Source organism: Erithacus rubecula (genome assembly GCF_903797595.1).
Source record: "Erithacus rubecula genome assembly, chromosome: 25".
NCBI lineage: Eukaryota > Metazoa > Chordata > Aves > Passeriformes > Muscicapidae > Erithacus > Erithacus rubecula.
The window spans coordinates 4,931,261-4,952,936 of NC_136677.1; the positions used below are offsets into that span (position 1 = coordinate 4,931,261).

Genomic DNA, 21,676 nt, shown 5'->3' on the forward strand with positions numbered 1-21,676 from the left:
CATTACAGCATAATGAGGGAATAAATTGCATTTTCTGGGGGGAAATAAAATCCCAGGCAACCTGCTGAGAGCTGGAGGGGGTGACATCAGGCATCCCTGAGCTGACACATCCCAGGAAAAGGAAGGGATTTATCTCACCCTTGGCCCTGGTGCAACAGGGAAGAAAGAGGGCTCTGACTCAGGGAGGGTGTGCTGAGAAATTTGGGAGGAACACACAGCCAGGGCTGTTCCAGGATGTGAGAGTGCTGTTGTTCCAGTTTGCATCAATCCTTTTAATTCTATATTCCTGTCAGCCTGACAATAGAACATCCTGATTGAAGCCTGAGGCAAACCAGCCTCCCTCACTGAGCATCCCCCTGGGACTGATTCACCACTGGCCTCCTTCAGGGTGGGTTTCTGTTTTACCAACCAATCCTGTGGCAGAACCAAGTCAGAATAAACCTGCTGGGCTTTTAAAGGTGATGGTTTGATGCCTTAGGATTTTAGCTTTTCTATTTTCCATCTATTTGTAACCCTGCAATTCTTCAGTGTAGAACTCTAAACTCCACATCCAGTGGGAGCTGCTGCTCTCCCATTTTGGGCAGACACAATTCCTCTCCAGGGTGGGAATCAAGGACACCTCACTGCCCCAGGCCTGAGAGATGGAAACAAAACTGAGTTGGGGTAAATTACTTCATCACCTGAAGCTGTCATTGGAAAATTAACCTCCAATATGCAAATGGACCAAACATAAAAGTGTGAAAATCTGTGATGACTTGTCCATTTTTGGGGTGTAGCCTCTGGGGAGCTTTGTCTGTCCTAAATGTACCTGAAGGCCCTTCCATAAATAGAACTGCTTTTTATTCCCTTAGTTTTGTCTCACCTCTGTTTTTAGGTCACCCAAGAAAAGCATTAGTTGTGTTCTTTAGTCAATGAGCTGACACTATAAAGGGGTCAGGATCACAACAAGACAAGGAATGCCCTGCAGCCACCAACAAAACAACTCCTGCAGCAGCAGGGAAGTCACACCAGGGAAGCAGGCGTAACTTTAAATACAGATTTATTCAGGTTTGCTACTGACGCACAAACAGCAGAGATGATGTTCAGTATACATGGTATACAGAAAGCAGCCAGCACCTTGGGCATCTCTGTCCTTCTGCTGCACCCTCAGCAAAAGAACCACGTGCCAGCAGCCCCTCCCTGCCTCAGGATGGGCTGGCAATGTCCCGGGGGCTTAGAGCCCAGCTGGGGATGGCAGCACACAAAGGGCAGCTCCTCAGGGCTCTGCCCCCAGGGGAAAGCACAGCGGGCTCAGATTTGCAGGAAAACCCTCGGGAAATGGGTGGTGTGTTCATGGGGATGGAGACCTGGAAGGGATTTCCCAAGAACATGAACTCCTGCTCCCTGCTGAGCAGAGCAAGCACAACATCTGCTCAACACCTGGCTCTGAGGATATGGGGTGTTGGAAGAGGCAGCAGATCCACCCTCTAGGAGGATCCCTGGGCAGGGTGAGCCCAAAAACATTGTCACAAGGAGTCCGTGAGCTGCTGGAAAGACCTGAGGAGGGAACTCTCATGGCACCTGTGCCATTTCTTGTCATTGTCACCTTGCCCACAGAGACCTTCTGGAGCCACCCAAGGGGCAGCAGTTTCCATGTTGTACCTCCAAGGGACTGAACAAGCACAGCAGGGTCCAAGCCTCCACTTGCTGAGATGACACCTTCTGCCCATCCAAAATCTGTCTCTCATCCCTAAAATACCTTTCTTGACCCAGCAGCTTTGGCCTGCTCACAGTCACAGCTCATTGATTAAGAGGCACCTTCATCAGTGACAATGCAAAAAAGACTAAGAGACCTAAATGATAAATGGGGTTTGGGAGAGGTAAAACAGCCTCTGACCACAACAGGCACAATGTTACAAAACCATGAGAGGTACAGAACATCCCCAGAATAACTGGAGGGGGAAGCTGGTTATAGATGCTTTGCAGCACCAAGAGGTCTGACAGCCCCTCTTTCCCTGCATGCCTGAACCCTGCTGAGCCCCTTTTTCCTCAGGAAAGCCAAAGGCCCAAATGAATCTCCCTCAGCTCAAAAGGGATGCCAGGGAAGTCACCCCAGCTCTGATAGAGCTCAGGATGTCTCAGGGAGGCTTTAAAGGAAAATATTCCAACCTGGTTAAAGAGGAAAAATACCCCAACCCGGTTAAAGAGGAAAAAATACCCCAACCAGTTTAAAGGCTGGAGGCAATGGGATGGATGTCTGGGCAGGACATACTGGTCCCATTGAGCACCATTTCCAGAGCAAAGCAAAGTCTCAGTGACTGGGGGGGGGGCTGCATCTGACCCTGTGGAATTACAGCACAGCTGTTTGTTGTTTGGGTTTTTTTGGAATGCCAGCTCAAACCTCAGGTCCATTGTGATCCCTTTTAGCCCCAAAAAGTTTCAGGTGGAGCAGGGTGTAAGGGAGCATCCAGATGTTCACACAGCCCCATCCCAAAGCACCATAGGAAACCTCAGGTTGGTGAGATCCCCTGGGAATGCAAGCTTTACATCCGTCAGGAGGGGAGGAAGGAGGTTAAAAAAATACAGAGTTAAGCACCATAAAATTTACACTGCTCAGGTCATAAACATGAGGAGAGAATGAAAATAAAGCCACCACCTTCCAGCCTGGCCCAGGGGACAACAAAGTGCCCACCAGCAAGCCCTGGAGGCGTCAGTCCCAGCGCCTGTGGCACCGGTGGTCGTTGCATTGGTGAATCCTTTTGGCATAGTGTGAGTGTTGGGGGAGTCCAGGGAGAAGGGAGGTAGGGCTGCTCCTGGGAAGGTGGGGGAGGCTTCACCCGTGCAATTTAGGGGCATCCCCCTGCCTGTAGCACGGATCCATCACAGGCAGGGGTGATCCTCCTGGTTTCCATCTGCCCCCAGCTCCCAGCCTCCTTTCCGTGCCGTTCAGTGGCTTCGAGGTAGATGTTCATTCCCGCTCCGTCTCCAAGCGACCTGCTTGGCGAAATCCCTCTCTCCCAGGTGCGTGGGGTTGTCTCCACACCCAAATCCCGTTTTTTTTCCCCATTTTTTTCCTTATTTTTTCCCCCTTTTGCTATGTGCTATGGACATCTCCCCCACTCCCAACCTCTGGCTGCACCCAGCCATAACACCACCACAGCTTCCTCGCAGGCACCCCTCGACCCTCTCAGCACGGCCTCAAGGTGCAGAAATCCAGCTCCTGCGGCTTCCTCCGGAAATTGCAGCTGTCCCTGGGCAGCAGGCGCCCGCCGGGCACCGAGCACTCCAGCGCCCGCCTCTTGAAGCCGCGGCCGCAGCTCTTGGAGCAGGGGGCCCAGGGTCCGGCCCGCCAGGCGGGGCAGGGCTCCCCGCAGAGCCGCGCCTCGGCCGGGCGCTGCGCCGCGTCGCACTCGGCCGCCGGCTGCCCGTACGAGTCGCGGCAAGACACCGACCTCTTCTGCAAGCCGTCGCCGCAGGTGACCGAGCACGCCTCCCAGCCGCCCACCGCCCACCTGTAGGACGGCCGCTTGTAGCTGGGCCGCCCGCCGTCCAGGCGGTTGGACAGGCTGAGGACGCTGTTGTTGAGGTCCGGCGGGGCTTTGCCCTCCTTCTTGTAGGATTTGTCCTCCTTGCTCTCCTTGGGGAGGTAGAAGGAGTAGCGGACGCGGGGAGGGGTCATCTTCCCCACGGAGAGCACCTCCAGCGTCAGGGGCTCCTGGATGGGTTTGAAGGCCTGCAGGCTCTCCACGGCCGTGCCGGTGCCGCTGTAGCGCAGCACGCTGCCCTTGACCATCAGGTCCCTCTCGACGGCCGAGACGATGAAGTGGCCGTTCAGCAGGTACCTGCCCTGCGCGTTCTTCAGCGCCAGGTAGTTGTCGTCGCTGACGAGCCCCTTGTAGCCCCGCTGGCGGATGTCGATGTTGGAGGCGCCCGCGGGGATCACCACCACAAAGTTGTAGCCGTGCCTGGAAGAGAGCGGGCAGGGCATCAGACACTGTGCATAACTTCAGCCCCGAGATCCTCCCAGCCCTATGTTTGTCTCCTGCTTGTGAAGATCATTTTGAATTCCTCACAGTGTTGGGTTTTGTCTAGGCTGATGTCAGCCAGCTACAGGAAGATGCTTCAGCCCCTCTGGCTCAACAGCACTCCATCAGCAGAATGGAGTTGACTCCATCAACACAGCATTAAATGTGTCCTGCTTCTCCTTCAGAGCCAGCCCAGGTGTCTGTGCTGTGATGTACATGAGCACCAGCAGGTTTTGCTCAGGATGGATTTATCCCATCACCGTCCCCACAACCTTCCTGCATCTCCCCACCAAAATACAGAGCTGGGAGTAGGGGAAGCATTCATGGTCCCCAAATACTCACATGGGTTTGGTGAACAAGCCTGAGACCTTCTTGCAGCTCTTGTTGTCTCCTCCGCAGACGCTGCATTTGTCAAACTTCTTCTTGGAGCCCAGCTTCCCATCACAGCCTGCCTTGATGCATTTGCCCTGGACACAGATCGAAGTGGAGTCCGGGGAGCAAGGGGTGCCATCCACAACCTAAACCAGGTGAGTAAAACAAGCTGCTGCATTTCCTCTCACACCTCCCAAGGCCTCCCATCCCACCCCAATCCATCCAACAGGTGCTGAGGAGATGCCAGCAGGCACCATGTGGCTCTTTGCTCATGTTCTGCTCTGCAGACAGGATTTTGGGGTCTCTGAGAAGAGATGGATGGGACTATATCCCTTTTCTGCTCCCATCTACAGAATTTCCTGCCCTTTCCCTTGCAGGAAACAAGCTGCACAGCAGACACTCCTAACACCATCCCGCTCAGTTCCACATCTGGATGTCCACCCTGTCCTGCCCATTGCTTCCCCAGTACCCAAACTATCATTCTCCATCCCAGGGCCACAGGAATATGCCAAAGGCACACTTACAAGAATAAAAAATGACAACTTGGACCAACTCCAGCCCCAAGCTGACTCACAGCAGACTGGTGGACTCCCCTCCTCTACCTCCATCTGACACCATCCCCCCACCAGACAAGCAACACCAATCCATTTCCAGGTGCCCTGCAGCCATCCCACAGGCAGGCACTGACCCTGGGGGTCTCCCACCTACCTTGGGTGCCAGCACATAGAAGTAGCCAGTGCCATTGGCCCGGCAGATGAGCTTGCACTTGTCCCGGGGCGAGACGCCAGAGTATTTGGGGACCCAGGAGACGGAGGCGGTGAGGCGGTTGGTGCTGTGGCTGTAGCCATTGAAAGCCTCACACTGCTCCTCACGGAAACTCTTCCCTGGCACTGAAAATAACAGGGATGTGGTGTTGGGTGCCAGCCTGCAGCTCCAGCTTTATTTCTCTGGGGTTGTCGCAGCCCAAGCCGAGCTCCAGTGTAGGAGCTGGTGGTCAGGACAAACTCGGGGGCAGTCTATATTCTGTCTTGAAGTTTGCAGTTTATTACATCGGGGTAGGTGAAAAGGGCTGAGCTTGGAGCTGCCAAATGCTGCTCAAAGCGGGCCCAGAGGAATAGGATAACAAAGGGGGTAAAAGCAAGGGTGAGGGGTGCAGGGACAAGAGTGAGGGAGTCTGAGGATGTAAGAGCAAGTGTGGTCCCCTTTCACAAAGTCTTAAATCTCCTTCTATGTTGAATATTCTACTCTTCCACTAACCAATCTAGTACAAAATACAAATTCTCTAACATTTACATACAACCTATAGGAATCACTACGTTACCACATTTTACCACCTTCCTACCTCTAAACCTTATCTTGGACCCTCCCTGTCATGCCTGGAGGGGGTCTCTTTGGTGTCTTTGCAGCAACTGACATTATCTTAACAAAGGGAGAAGAACTTCAAGCATCTACAGTCGAGCACAGCCACTCAGTCGAGCGCTGCTTTCATTTCAATCTCAAGGACAGTTTGTACATCCTTAGCACCTTTTGCTCGGCAACCCCTCTCTATAGGGCAGTCCCGTTTCTCGCCCCGCGCACTGCAGCCCTTACCTGCGGCAGCGCAGGGCTCCAGGCTGCAGGAGCGGTACTTGACGCGGATGCCCTGGCAGTAGGAGCCCCCGTTGGCGGGGGTGGGCTCGGTGCAGTCGCGCCGGGCCAGCTGCACCCCTCCGCCGCAGCTCCGCGAGCACGGCCCGTACGGAGCCCACCGCGCCCAGCCGCCGTCCACCTGCGGGGAGGGACGGCACGGGTCACCCCACAGCCACGCTCTGGGATAGCCCTGCACGGGGAAAACAGCCAAACCTGCCCTGGGGAACCCCAGGGGGGCTGATCTCGCCGCTGTGGTGACCAGTGACACGACCCAAGCCGTGCTGGGCAGGGTTAGGTTGGTTCTTCCCCCAGAGGATGACTGGGCAGTGAGTGGTCACAGCCCCAAGGCAGAGCTCAAGAAGGATCTGGACAATACTCTCAGGCATGTGGGGTGTCTCTTGGGGATGGTGCTGTAGGACCAGTAGTTGGACTCAATGATCCTCATGGGTCTCTTCCAACACTGCAAATTCTGTGAACCATGCCCAGAGCTGGCTGGAGCAGGGCAGCAGCTTTTCCTCTTGAGAAATGCATGATACCCAAGGGATCTCCTGCTCTTTCCACATCAGCATCCCCATGCTGGAATCCACCATCAGGAGATTGGGGATATCCCCGCCAGCATCTGCTCAGAGTGACCCTGTGGGGTGTTTTTGGGGTTCCAACACAAGCACTCACCCTGTACTCAGAGTGACCCTACAGGGTGTTTTTGGGGTTCCCAGCTCAGACATTCTCCCTGCACTCAGAGTGACTCTATGGAGTGTTTTTGGGGCTCCCTCCCAGGCACTCCCCCTGTACTCAGTGCCCTGCAGGGCTCTGGGCTCCCTCCCAGCACTCACCCTGCACTCAGAGTGCCTTGCAGGGTTTTGGGGCTCCTTCCCAGACACTCACCCTGCACTCAGAGTGCCCTACAGGGTTTTGGGGCTCCAGCACAGACACTCACCCTGCACTCAGTGTGACTCTATGGAGTGTTTTTGGGGCTCCCCCCAGCTCTCACCCTGCACTGAGTGCCCTGCAGGGTTTTGGGGTTCCATCTCAGGATGCTCACACTCACCCTGTACTCAGTGCCCTGCAGGCCTCTGGGCTCCCTCCCAGCACTCACCCTGCACTAAGAGTGCCCTACAGGGTTTTGGGGCTCCAGCACAGACACTCACCCTGTACTCAGTGTGACTCTATGGAGTGTTTCTGGGGCTCCCCACAGCACTCACCCTGCACTCAGTGCCCTGCAGGGTTTCTGGGCTCCAGCACAGACACTCACCCTGCACTCAGAGTGCCCTACAGGGTTTTGGGGCTCCAGCACAGACACTCACCCTGCACTCAGTGTGACTCTATGGAGTGTTTTTGGGGCTCCCCCCAGCACTCACCCTGCACTCAGTGCCCTGCAGGGCTCTGGGCTGCCCCAGCACTCACCCTGCACTCAGTGTGACTCTATGGAGTGTTTTTGGGGCTCCCCCCAGCACTCACCCTGCACTCAGTGCCCTGCAGGGCTCTGGGCTGCCCCAGCACTCACCCTGCACTCAGTGTGACTCTATGGAGTGTTTTTGGGGCTCCCCCCAGCTCTCACCCTGCACTCAGTGCCCTGCAGGGCTCTGGGGCTCCCCCCAGCTCTCATCCTGCACTGAGTGCCCTGCAGGGCTCTGGGCTGCCCCAGCACTCACCCTGTGCTTGCTGACGTTGTGTCTCTCCACGCAGGCTCCCCGGAGGCAGAAGCGCCCGTCGCCGCAGGCGGTGCCGTCGGCCCAGGGGAAGTGCCGGGTCTGGCACACGATCTGCCCCCGTGCCTTGCCCGTGCACCACAGCTTGGCACAGTACTGCATGTAGGGGCAGGGCTTGGAGCCCACCCCAAAGGCCAGCTCACACTGCTGGCTCAGGCTGTAGCTCGTCCCCGGCAGGTCGTCGGGCAGAGGGATGGGCTTGGCAGGCTGGTCCAGCAAGCAGTCCCCTGCAGGAGGGGGGACAGCAGGGCTAGCAGGTCCTGGGGGTTGTGTGGACCAGAGTGGGGAGGGAAAGCAGTGCTGCAGGGAGATGAGGGAGAGATTGGGCCAAAACTACCCCAGGGATGCCCTTTATCTTGGCTGTGTCCCTGACTCAGATGATTCCATCTCCTGTGCCAGCAGCCTGAGTGCAGATGTCACTGCTGGGGACACCCAGCACGTCTAGATGCTACAGAAATGCTCCCATTTCCTTCTAAACTTCCTTCCTCTCCAACCTCCCATTTCCTTCTCAATTTGTTTACAGAGCCAGGAGAGGAAGAGCTCTACAGCCAACTATCTTTTCCCAGTAAACACCTGCAGGGACAGACCCTGTTCTAGGGGACAGGGACACAGGTGGAGGTTGAGGGGCACAGGAGGGCTCAGCCTGCAGGGACAGACCCTGTTCTAGGGGTAGGGACACAGGTGGGGGCACAGGAGGGCTCAGCCTGCAGGGACAGAGCCGGTTCTAGAGGACAGGGACACAGGTGGGGGCACAGGAGGGCTCACCGTGGCCACTGTCCAGGAAGTCAGTGATGATGGCAGCACTGCAGGCTGACCAGGGGTTGGCACGGTCGATCTGGATGAGGGTGGGGGACATCATGTGGTTGGTCTTCAGCCTGCCAAAGACCTCCTCACAGGCCTTGACATTGTCGTGGGGCATGTTGAACACGTGGCCTGGGGGTGGGTAAAGGGAGGCAGCATGAATAACCCAGCACAGCACGATGAGCAGGAACCCCCCCACCCCCAGATTCTTTCAGGGGAGACTCAGACATAGAGTGGGGCAGAGCCTTGCAATGATGGAACTGGATAGCCCAGAAGAGTCAGCCAACACTCCAGCTCTCTGCCAGGTGCCTCATGCACGTGGAAAAGGAAGGGCAAGGGAAATTGTGAAGAGAAGGTGACAGATGACTTCACACTTGTCCAGCTGTCTCCTCCCTCCCAGAGGTAGCTGTGCCCTCTGCCTGCTGTTTAAGGACTCCTGAAAACCCAGCTGGCAGCAACCATGAGAGCAAAACCTTTTGTTTCCTCAGCAGCCCCTTCCCTCCCGACCCAAGGGGACTCTTGTAGCCAAGGCAGAGTTTCCAGAGGCTGAAACCAGGGCTATTCTGAGCCTTGCCAGCTCCTGGAAGTGCTGCTGAGAGGAGAGGAGAGCTGGAGCCTTACCCAGCTCGTGGGCCGTGGTGAAAGCCGAGGGCAGCCCGTCGTCCTCGATGACGGAGCAGCTGCGCTTGGGGTCACACATGGTGCCCACGTCTGCCATGCCCAGCGTGTCACAGGTGGTGGCACCACACAGGTCCTGCCATCACAGAGGGAAGGGTTAGTCCTGGGGACAGCACTGGTGTCGTGGTTGCCCTTCCCCACCTCATCCCTGGCCCCCCACGGGGAGCTACTGATGGGAACCACAGCAGGATAGAGACAGCAAATCTCAATCCTGCCCCAGCCCAGGCTGCACAGGGTGTTTGCAGCTAACCCTGGCACCAGGGATGTGTGTAGCATTCTGCCCTGTCTTCAGCAGCAGCTTTTCCTACCCACACAGCTCCTCTGGCCAGCGTGGAGCTGGTTTTGTCACAGAGGAACCAGTCTGGTTCCCTGCGTCCTAAGTGAGCTCAAGCACAAGACCCAGGTGGGTGGATGAGAACACATCTGGCCTTGGACTCAGGGCTCAGCCACTTCTCAATCTCATTCCTCAGCTTCTTCCAAGGAACAAGAAAGCCCTGGACCAGGTCCAGAGGTCTCCAAGGCTAAAGAAAGTGTTCTTGCTTCTCTAAGACACTCTGCAGCCATCCTTCAAGGAGTAACCAAGCCCAGCTGATCACAGTAGGAACCAGCCCAGGCTTCCCCCAAACTGAGGACAGCCAGATCCTACACAGATATTGCCAGGAGAGAGCCTGGGAAGGGTCTCATCATAAACCAATCTGCCCTTCTCCAGGTGCTTGTGTTAAAAAAAAGTCCTCTTAAGACACGCTGATGCTGCAGCCTGGCAGTAACCTTGTCCCAGGTGCTCCCTTCCCCTGCTGGGCTGTGGGTTTGGTTTGGGAGGCTGGAGCCTCCTCCCCTCCCTTGGTGCAGCCCATGCAGTGGGCAGGGAGCTGTTTTCCACATGAAAAGCAAAGTCAGGGATTCGCTGGGCGCTCCCCTGCTATAAATAAGTGTGATTCATGCTCAGCACTCGCCCAGCCAAAGCGCCTGGGTTGCTCAAAATCCTGCAGGAGCTGCTCTGCCAATATTTCCAGCAAGGTTTCCAAGCTGAAGGCATTCCCATGCAGGCAGGTTCAGCCGTGGGTAAAGTCCTGATGACTTCAGAGAGCCCCAGCCAGGCTGAGATGGCTTTAACAGGGACCTGGGGCTGCAGAGCGTGGAGGGAAGACTGGGATCTCCAGAGAGGTGACGTGAAGAAATGTCTGGGTCTGCACAGGTGGTGGAAAACCCCATCGTACACTGGGCTCAGTGCTTTGCTCTGCAATTTTCCTGCCTGAATTTGCTGCATCCCTGATCCCATCACACACCAGTGTCAGCAAGGAGTAGAGGTGGCAACCCCACGTTGCATTGGCAGTGCCACCACTGGTGGGCACGGGTTGATTAATGGTGCTGGCAAGCCCAGGTGCAGAGTTCCAGTCCCACACTGACCAGACCAGGCTGCAGCTTGCCCAGGAGCCCCTGCCCGTGCTCTGGCCGGCACAGGGGCTTTGGGGGTGAGGATGGGGCACGGGGAGGAATGTCACAGCTCACAGCTCCCTGCTCTTTGAAGAGCTCTTTCCTCGCCAGCACAGCAAGCTTTGGCTCCCAGCCCAACACCTGCACTGACACACTGACCCACTTCTCGCTCTGAACCTCGCTGGGAGGCACAGCCAGCAGCTCTGCAGGGGCTTTGCCCTCACTCCTCACCACAGCCTCCTCAGGGATGCCAGCAGCACCTCTGGGCTTCAAGGAGAGGTCCTGATCCCCCAGCTGAACACTCCTTCAGCCTTGCCAGGAGCTGGGGCTGCTCAGGAGGGGAAGAGGTTTAGGGTGGGAAAGCACCGTGCAAGGAGCCAGCTCTGCCTCTGCTCGTGTCACCAGTGTCCCCCCTGCTGGCACAGATACAGAGAGCATTGTTGGTCCCCCAAGGGGCATCAGCACTCTGCTGCCAGCCTGACCTTCCTGCATGGGACCTTCCAAGGCTTTTCATCACCCCTTGTGAACTTCAAGACATTCCACAGGTCATTTAGGGGGATCCTTGTGGCTTGTGCATTAATTCACCTACTCAGAGTCATGAGCACTCTCCTTCCTGTGTGCATCCAAAGCAACTCCAAAAAGCTGAGGCTTGAGCTGCAGTTTCCAAATTCCCCCACAGCACCAGCCACGTGCCTGGCTGCAACCAGATGTTCCTTCATGCAACATCCCGTTGGTTTGACAGCAAAGCAAAGATGCTCAGCAAACGTTTGCTGGTGTGACACCCAGGTCCAGGAGGGGTGGAAGGAATGGACAAGCCCTGTGCCAGGTGTGCAGGGCAGCTGAAGGCTGGATGCTCTGCAGGACCTTCCAAAAAGCAGTGGCTCGGGTAGGATGGGAATCTGCACCCACCAGCTGATCAGGACTGAGCTTCCCAAAGGCAAATCCATCACTCAGCATCACCAGTGTTGGAAGGGAGCAAATCCAAGCAGTAAAAGAGAGCCCCATTCGTCAGCAGCTCATCAACACAACTGAAAACTGCCTATCAACCAGCCTGGAGGTGAAATTTAAGTCGGGGGCTTATGTAACAGCTTTTTGGCAGGAAGATAAGCTTCAGGATGTCAGGGGACCACAGATGGATGCATTCAAGGAAGGCAGATGTCTCCCTGACCGTGTGCCTTTGCATTGAGCTTGCTTTGGGAGTTCAGGAATGGATGGTTTAGCAATGTGTAAAAAATGCAGCCCAGACGTGCTCCACATCTTTTGAATGGCTGGGACGGATCTGTCCCACGTGCAACTCCAGTGACCTCACTGGGTTTCCACCAGAGGTGGAGCTGGCCTGTCCCTGCAGAGGTGTCAGCAGTGTCCTCCTCCCTGAGCTGCTGCAGCAGCCTGGCCTTCCATGCTGCCTGTGTTCCCACAGGATTTACAGCTGGCCCGGGGTGGGGGGACAAGAAGACAGACAGGACAAGATCTCACACGTCCTGCACAGCATCATTCCTGCTCCAGACCAGTGTCAGCCCCTGTTGAGCCCAGGCTAGGGACAGCTGAGCTGAGCTGGATGCTGTATCCTCCCCACCCACAAGTGCTTGACCTGGGAAAATGTTTTGGGAATGGTCTCCCTGCTGCTGAGGGGAGTTCCTCACGTGTCCCTGATCCAAAAACATCTGGGCAGGGATAGTAGAAGGAGAAAATGCAAGGAGCCTTTGCTGCCAAAGCCTGCTGCAGCCAGGAGAAGACGTGACTGTCTCCTCCAAGCTGGGCTCATCCTCCTCCCACCCCATCTGTGAATTTGGGATGCAGGCACTGGACTGGTGTCCACACTGACACAGGACTACAGGGAAGGAGGAGGAATGGGGAGAGGCTGTGGGAACCTCAGTGTCATGCAGTTTGTGAGGATGGAAGGATGCAGTGCTCATCCCACACCCCACATCCCCACGGAGCCACACCAAAGGCAGCTCCAACCTCTATCCCCACAGGGGTGAGCCAGCCCAGGCAGTGGTGGCAGTGGCTGTCCCCTCTCCCCCACTCGAGGGCTGTACACTGGCTGGTCCCTGGTGCTTCACTTCCAGCCCTGAACAGGGTCCATGCAGCACAGCCAGTGCTGAGGAGAGCCCAGCTCCTCAGGAGGACCTCACACACAAGCCAGAGGGAGCAGGGAGAGGTTTTTTTTCTTGGCAGGTGGCACTGTGAGCTCTTCCCAGCTGGGGAGGGGGAAGCGGGACCGTGCTCCTCCTCTTCTGGGCTCAGACCTCTCGTTTCAGGGTGCACGCCAGAGCAGCAGGGCAATTCTGCCAAGCTCCTGCAGGAGGGCAGGAGACAGAGCAGCAGGTCTCTGCCCGTGGGGCAACCTGCCTTTGGACACCCCGGCCTCATTCACCCCACGGCAGGGATTCTTCCAGAATGCTAGCCAAAACCTGCCCAGGGGACAGCAAGGGCCGGCCCAATTCGGCATCTCAATGCCTCTGCACCTCCCACCCAGCATCCGAGAGTGGAGGCTCCCTGGGAAAGAGGGAGCAGGCACAGGCACAGCCTCCACCAGCACGCACAGAGGTGGCAACGCCTCAGCCCAGCGCAGGGCTCCGTGACGGGGGGACAGCTCCTCGGGGCCACCCCCGCACCACCTGCTTGGTGAAGAGGATGGCGGTTGTTCCCAGTACTCGGGGTGCTTGTCGCTGCCCTTGTTCCACTTCTTCTGCCAGGCGCAGAAGTTGCGCAGGGTGAGGGCGGCGTTGCTGGTGACCTTGGGCCCCTTGTCATCCTGCCCGATGAGGAGGAACTTGACCACGGAGATCTGGATGGGGTTCCGGATGCTGGGGTGCTTGTAGAGGCGGGCGGCCGTGGCCATCAGGGTCAGCAGGTAGTGCTGCAGGTCATCCCCGTGGAACTTCACCATCGACTCGTCGGCCACCACCAGGGTCTCCACGAACCGCGGGACCGAGGCGAAGCGCTTGGCCCGGGCGCCTTTTCCCCCCGCACGGCCCCGGTACTTGTCGAGCGCCTGCAGCACGCCGGGGGTGAGCGCGGAGCCCACGGCGCAGCGCGATGCTGCGGCCCCGACGGGGCGGCCGGGGCGGCGGCGCTGCAGGCGGTGGAGCCCCCCGGAGCCCCCCGCCAGCGGGCTGATCAGGTACTCGGCTCCCCGGTAGCCGAAAGCCCCCCGGAGCCCCCCGCAAAGGCTGAGCGCGGCGAAGGACTCGCGGTCGGCGTTGACATCCCCCGAATAGAAGCAGTGGCGGAGAGCGGGCAGCGGGCGGGCGGCCGCCCCCAGGTAGTGGGCGGCGAAGGCGGGCGCGATGAACCGGGCGTCGGGGGAGAGGTGCAGGTAGAAATCCTCCCCGAAAGCCGAGAGCTGGATCACCACCGCCTGCCCGCCCCGCGGCGGCTCGGCCGGGCCCCCCCTGAAATAAGCGGGCCCGTTGATGTCGGGGTCCAGGCGCAGCGGGGTGACCAGCGCGGAGTCGGGGTCCGGGGGTCCCCCCGAGGGCAGGCTCAGCCCCGGGGCGCCCAGCAGCAGCAGCGGCAGCAGCGGCAGCATCGTCCCGGCGGGCTCAGGCCGGCGGCATCGGGGTTCGGGGGAGGCGCGGGGGGAGAAAGCAGGACCCGGCCCCCCCCCTCCCTTCCTCCCTCCTCCTCCTCCTCCCGGAGCCGCGAGGCTGGAGCAGCGGAGCGGCCCCGCCGGTACCTGCTGTGCGGGGCGCACCGCGCTCTTATAGCGCCGAGCGGGGCGGGATCGGGGCGGGGGCCGGGGCGAGCGGGGCCGGCGGAGCCCCAGAGCGGCGGAGAGAACCGCGCTCCGCCCGGGGCTGCCACCGCCTCCCGGGGCGGAGCGGGGCGGGGGCGGCTCCGGCACCGCCGGGAGCGCCGAGGGGACGGGGCGGGACGGGGGGTTGAGGAGTGGGATAGGATGGTGTGGGATGGAACGGGATGCTGGGGTGGGAACAGGATGGAATAAGGGGTGGGATAGGGTGGGATGGGATAGAGTGGGATGTGGGTTTGAGATGGGGTGGTATAGAGGGTGGGATGAGACAGGGTGAGATGGATGGGATGGAGCACTGAGGTGAGATGATTGGGTAGGATTGTGTGGGATGGAATGGGATGCTGGAGTGGGAACAGGATGGAGTAAGGGGTGGGGTGGGACAGGGTGGAATGGGTGCTGGGAGGGGGATGGAATAAGGTGGGATGTGGGGCGTGGGACAAGATAGGTTGGGTGGGATGTATTGGGAGGAAACCCTCTTCACTTTAATTCCTGCAGCAAAGAAGGAAACTGCAGCCCCCAGGGATGCTCCCACCTGCCAGGCTCCCTCCTGCCACTCTCCAGTTTTTCTGGATCCTGCTCCAAGTGAAGGCATGGAGCTCTGTGACCCCACGGGGAAGGGGCCTCTGCTTACAACAAGGGTGTGCAGGGAAGATAAAAGGTCATAGAATCATTGAGTCATGGAATAGTCTGGGTTGGAAGGGAACTTTAAAGGTCAGCTATTCCAGCCCTCCATCCTCTGCTCCCTGCTGGTATTTGGGACGGTTCAGTGGAGTGGGGAACCAGCTATTTGGCAGCTGAGGGCTTAGTTCCCAGATTTTTTTCAGGAAGATAGACATTTTCCACAGCCCAGGGGTGTCCAGCACTGAGATCTGGGCTGTGCCCCTCCATGCACCTCCAGTGTAACACTGCCCCAACAATTGCTGCATTCACACCAGGATCCCTGTTCTCCCCAGTAAAGCAGCTTCCAGTGCATCCCTCTCACCCCACCCCACCCTCATTCAGGGGCTCCAGCTGGGGGCAAAGGCAATTTCCACTTCTGAGCTCAGCCTCCCTCCATCCCTGACCAGCACAGTGCACTCCATGAGTGTCAACACCTGCAATATCCTCTCCTCTGAGACTGCAGGACAACCTGTATGGAATACATGGGAACTCCCCACACCCACCAAATACAGGGACCACCAGAAACGGGTGTGGAGGATGCTGGGGCAGTTAATGCTCTGGGGAGGCAGAAAGATCTCACTGTGGATGGGATTTTTGGAGAGGAGTGAAGAGTCCTCAGCAACAATCTGTAGCTGAGGAACGGATTTATCAGCACCAGTAAGCACCATGGTTTGGTTTAGTGATGAAATTGAGGCCTCTCATGGACAAGCTGGCTTTGATGTGATTTTAGCAAAGGCTGGAATCCTTTGAAATCCAAGCCCAGCTGAAGAATGTGTCCATGTATGAAACAGAAACCAAGGCACAGAGCCCACAGCCCAGAGCCCAGAGCCCAGCTCGTTTTCCTGTCAGTGTGTCCCCTTGCTGTGGTTTCCTCAGTCGTGTGCCTTGCAGCTGGACTTGTGACCCAAAAAAAGCAGCTGACTGCATTGGGCTGAGGGAATCAGGGGTTTTGTCTGCTGGCCAAAGTGCAATGTGCCCAGGGATGTTGGTAATGGGTGGTCCAGGGAGTGGAGGAAAATAGACAACCCAGGAGGAGCAAGGGAAGAGGGACAGTCGAGCATCTTGAGGTGCCAGGAGGGAATTTCTCCTTCCCACAGCCTTGCCCTGCTCAGCAGGATGAATTTCTCCAAAGACCACAGCAGCATCCAGAGTGCCCCAGGCTCCCAGAGCTGCCACCAGCTCAGCCTAGAGGTCACCAAGCCAGAGTTACTCACTGAGCTCCAGCCTCTCCATCTGGGAACTCTCATCAAGAGCATGAGTCAAACCAAGCTGGCAGGAACTTTATCTCCAGCCTGGAGAACATCTGATTGCCTCCTGATGGGGAAAGAAGCAGCAAATGTGAGTGCTTTGGCTCTGGGCTGAGCCCAGCACGGGACTGGCCGTGTCCTGTGATGCTGATGGTGTGCCAAGCACAGGCATGGAGCAGCTGGATGCTCTGTCCCAGCCTCACTCTGGGCATCACCTACCCCAGGGCAGGTTGTTTTGTTTGCAATCCAACCCATCTGCTGCTTCACTTCCCTGCACAGGGTGAGCAGAAGAGCTGGGGAGCACAAGGAGCACATGCTGGGCACCCTGTGCAGCAGCTCCCAGGGGTACAGGAGCTTTTCAGAGCTCTACATAAAAGAATTTCTATTCACATTTCTGTTTTAGTTCTCTAGCTTGTGGATGTGACGAGATTTTTCTCTCTGAGGACAAACCAGCAGCTGTTTGCACCCCACACCTGAAGGAGGCCCAGGTAACACCCTGGTGTCCCTCACTCCTCATCTTGGGGCTGAGCCTGGCTGTCCTCTCCCCCTGGATGGGATGGAAATGGGATGAATGTGTGTGACTTGAAGGAGAGCACACAGGAAGCAGGGAATGGAGGTGGAAGATGCCTTTGGAACATTCTGAGCAGCTACAGATAGTGAAATGTATCAAAGGTATATAAGGTGGATTCTGCTTCTACTTTGATTTTTCTCTAGAAACTGCTTTAAGGTAAAGCCTATCTCACTCAGGCTTAACCCATTGCTCACTCTGATCTTGAAATATCAGTGTGAGCTGGTTTGCAGTGTGGATTCTCCTTCTCTCACCTTCCTATCAAGCATCTCCAGCAAGCACCAAGTCATCTTGTTTCTTTTATTCATCACTGTGATGAAAATGCATTCATTTTAAACTAGAAAAGGAGAAAAAAAGAAACCACTTCAAACCTCACATATCTCTTGGGTGGTCCAGTTCACCAAAGAAATTGTTTTAAATAGACCATCTGAGAATTTTAAGCCCAAGACAGAGCAGAAAGGTGGTTAAGGCAGGGAAAATTGCCACTTGAGCAGTTGATTTTAGCTAAAAGATTGTCATATCAGAGGCTTGGGCTCCCACCCAAAAGTTCAGGCTGTGTTCTCCCAGCTCCCCATCACCTGGGCAAGAAGGAAGATCCTCTCCAGGGATTTAGTATGAGTCAGATGCATTGTTAGCTGGCTTTCCAGGAAATAAAGGCTTGGAGAAGAAAATCTAGCTGAGTCTAGATAGGGACATTGAGGGTGAGGTACACAAGAAACCTGAGCATGTGGAGAACTCAGCAACCTAAACCCTGCCCCACGCTGGGCAGGAAGATGCTGAATTAATTTATTCAGCTTTATTCTGACTGATGATGGCACAGGAGGTGGGCAGGCTGCTCCTCCTGGGGTTTCCCACAGCAGGGATGGTGGGAGGAGAGGATCTGTGTCCCACAACAAACTCAGCCCAGGCTGCTGCCCCAGGAGACACAGGGGAAGGATCCTCATCCCTGCCCTCCCACATGTCCTCACACAGTGTCACCTCTGCAGTCTGGGAGGGTTCTGAATGGGAATATCGTGGTACATTGAAAAATCCTGATATAATCCCTGGTTTTGTGCAATTCCCTGCTGGAATTGCAGGTCCTGGGGTTGCTGATAGTTCATTCGCTCTGAAAGAATCTCAAATCCCCCCTCTCCTCACTCCCCTTGGTATTTAAGGCTTTTTCTGCTGGAGGAAGACAGACACAGATTTCTCCATGGTGTTTTAAAACAGAACAGAAGTTCAGAAGAGCCAGATGAGAGTCCCACACCCCCAAACCCCCAAAATGCAGCATCATGTGCTTGTTTTCACCTTCACCTGGGGATTGATGACCCAGGACTCAGCACTGCTCCCACCCTTGCCTGATTCCCTTCCTGCCATGCTGGTGTCAGAGCACAGACACCACTGAGGTTTCAGAGGGTGAGGCTGCAGGTCTGGGTAAGCCTGAGGGGCCATTAAAATGATGCACATCTGGAATACACCTGGGGGGGGGGATGGAGATTCCCCAGGCCAGCTGTGCAGGGTGCTCATCACTCAGAAAAAGCATTAGAGTTCATTAATTTCCATCAGCCCATAAACAATGTGAGAGTGCAAGAGAGAGGAGAGGAGATTTTTATTATTATTATTTGTAGAAAAGAGTATTTTCATTCTAACATGCCATATTTATTTAGAGAATATATGGGCTGCTCCATAGGAAAAGCAGCTTGGAGGGTTTTTTAGAGGGTTTTAACCCAGACCAGACACAGCTTTGGAGTCTCAGGAAGGACCAGACAATCCTTGGGGGATCTTCTCACTGATGTGCTGCTCTCAGGACACCTCAGAATCCCCAAGATCCAAACAGGGAAGAGAGAAGCAGCTTCCCTGGGAGGAGGCTGTAGTGCTGGAAACAGGATTTATCCCTTGATTTTGGAAACCCTTTCACCTGGACACAACTGGAGCTCCAAACCCAGCCTGAGGCAAGGCTGACCTCTAGTGCCACATCCCTGCTCTGGAAATCCAGGTGTGAAATGGAATGAAGGCAATGGGTGATGGTGTTACAAAACAAAATGCAAATAAAAATAAAGAATAAATAGGGAAAATAGAGAAAATTATATGAAAAAAAAACAAAAAAAAAAAACAAAACTTAGAGATGGTTTAGAAATTAGAAATGGAATTCTTACAAATTGTATTAAATCAAATGAAAGCATCAAATCACCATGAGCTCACCACGGCTCTTGATGTGCCCAGCATCACAGGCACCAAATCTCAGAGGCAGCATCACCAGCTGATGAACCAGCCTGCATGTCTCTGCCCTTCCCTGACTTCTAAAAATCTTCTTTTCCCCCGTTTAGGGGATCCAGGGGATTGGGGATTTGCCCAGCATCACTCCCACAGCAGCCAACCCTCTGGTGCTGCTGACAAATATCTCCAGGGATGAGCTGCTGCACCGTGGGGGCGTTCAAATACAGCACTAAGGAGTAGGAAAATCCCCTTTTTGATGGGATATTCCGGTTTTGAGGCAGCAAACCCTAAATCAGCACCACTTTTAAGGCAGGAGGGCCCTCTTGTGGCTATGGCCATGGCGAGAGGGGAGGGCAAGGCAGCGATCGCAGATTGATGCTGGCACATTTCGCTCCTTAATTCACTCACTGGCCCCAAAACAAGCCCAAATCTCCCCTTTCCTCCCAGGAAACATCCATTTCCCTGATTCCCCCTCACCAACCTTTACAGCCAGGGTGGTTCCACTGAAGGCAACTTGGCAGGACTCTGATTCAAAGCCCAGCTGCTTTTCTGCTAGATATTTCCGCCCACCTGATCACTTTAAATGAAAATTATCGGGAATGTTCCCTTTGCTGTGGGGTGGGGTTTGAGCCGGCTGCAGCTCCCCTTCACTCCCACTTTCCCAGGGAAGGATTTCGGGTTTCCCACCGCAGCGTAGGGCAGCACTGACATCTAGTGGTTTCAATTTTGGGCATCGGCGCTGCTTCATTAGTAGCTTAAATAATTATCCCAAGTGTTTTCTCCGCGCTGAGAGCAAAAGGGAATAAGTAAAACTCATCCTGGAGCTGCAGATTTGGATGCGAGCCTGTTTGTAAAGCAAGGAGGGAACAGCAAAGCATCTCAGACTTCCCAAAACGGGGCGATGGTGCTGCTGCAGGGCAGGAACAGCGAGCTCAAGGGTCGACAAGAAAGGGTCTCACCCCGGGAGCCGAAATTCCCTTGGGAGCAGCCAGGGAAGGGGATGGGGGGACAGACCTTTCCGAGCTGTTTGATCAAAAGGGGCTTTAAATCACCGTGACTGGGCTTTAATGGCTTTCACATGCTCGGGCAGCCAGAGCGGAGGGCGAGGTTTGGTGACGGCGCATCCTGCGGGGGATAAGAAGCAGGAACCCCAAAAAACCTTGAGGCTTTTCAGGCTTTGCCGGGAGGAGATGCAGAGGGGCAGCCAGGTGAGGTTTTGCTCTTTCCCAGCGAGTCTTTGGGCTGGTTTGTAACGAGCCCGGAGAGGCTACAAAAAATTCCAGCTACTGTTTGCAGAGCGAGCCGCTAATGAAAACCAGCGGTGCCTCCAAGCGAAGATGCGAGCACGTCCTCCCAGATCAAAGATGCAGCTCCGGGAGCGGAAAGCCGGGAATCAATTACATCCTGTTGCCTGCAGCCTTACCTGTCCCAGCTGAGAGCGGGGCTGCACCTCCCTGCCTCCCCCCACCCGCAGAAGGCAGAGCCCGGGGAGATTTTGGCACCTTCCGTGGGGTTTGGGCTTGGAGGAGGCAGAGTCAGGGCTCACTTTTGGCTCCTGCTCCTGGCTCTGCACTTTCCTGCTGCTGTTAAAACACAGGCTGTCCCCAGGCTGATGGAGCTGCAGAGGGAGGAGCACCCACCCGTGTCAGTGGAGAGAACAGACTGAGCTCGCTGCCAGGAGAGGAGGGGGCTGCTGGAGACCAGCCAAGGCTCTGGGTCTTGGAGGACTCCAACAGATATGGACACATCCCAGGACAAATTTCACTGCACCTGGCCTTGCTTTCCTCCCTTCCTGCAGTTTTCTGGCCACCCAGCACCTGGATTGGAAGTGTCTCCTTCCACACCTGTGTCACTGTCCACCACAAGCATCCAAAATTATTTTTAATTATTATTTCCTCCTCTGCTATGCCTGCAAACTCCACACTTTAAAAAGGAGTAACCAGAGCCGTGGCCCCAGGGCAGCTGCTGTTTGGAGCCAGGGCTGTGTGTTTACTAGATAGGTAGGGATGTGGTTTTAAAGTGGAGATAATAATAGAGAGGGAGATGTAAATACATCCTGGACCAAAGGGAGAGCAGCCTTTAACCCCACTCCTCATTACTCAGCACTGGCCAGACTCTGGTTTCCCAGGAATCCTGAGGTGCCAAATGCTGCTTTGCTCTTCCAGTTCTTTTTAAGATTAGGCTGAGGGGAATAAAAACAAACAAGTGTGTTCCTTGGGCTGGCACTCCCAGCAAGGTTAAAGGAGCACAGTCCAAGTCCTGAGCGTGGGCTATTCCCTTTTGAAGGTTTAGAAAATCAGGGCACGGAGCAGGACAGGATCTATCACCCCCAAACTGCAGCAAGGATATCCCAGGATGTTCCAGTGCTGCACAAAGGGAGCTCCAGGGGCCAGGAATTTCATGAACTAATGGAGAAGGAGGGCTTTGGAGGAAAGAAGGAGTAATATATACGTAGTGATTTCCCTTTCTCCGTGACAGCCAGCTGTTCCCTGCTTCTGAGTGGGTTCCCAGCCAGGGACAGAATGTTTCTGCCCATCTCCTGGCGTTGGCCACGCTGAGCACACAGCAGCTACCTGGATTTACAGCCTGAGACTCTCATGTTGCTGTAGGGTTTTTCCTCA

At 55.8% G+C, this 21,676-nt stretch overlaps 1 protein-coding gene across 1 annotated transcript; it reads right to left on the minus strand.

Annotated features, from left to right (window-relative positions):
• Nucleotides 1–1,831: 1,831 nt before the first annotated feature.
• Nucleotides 1,832–14,316, minus strand: ADAMTS15 (ADAM metallopeptidase with thrombospondin type 1 motif 15). The gene is given in 9 exon segments (XM_079326500.1): nucleotides 1,832–3,944; nucleotides 4,347–4,522; nucleotides 5,085–5,266; nucleotides 5,967–6,144; nucleotides 7,658–7,941; nucleotides 8,480–8,647; nucleotides 9,137–9,269; nucleotides 13,249–13,272; nucleotides 13,275–14,316. Coding segments are annotated over 9 exon segments (2,811 nt in total). The 5' UTR covers nucleotides 14,163–14,316; the 3' UTR covers nucleotides 1,832–3,166.
• Between the last annotated feature and the right edge of the window lie 7,360 nt (nucleotides 14,317–21,676).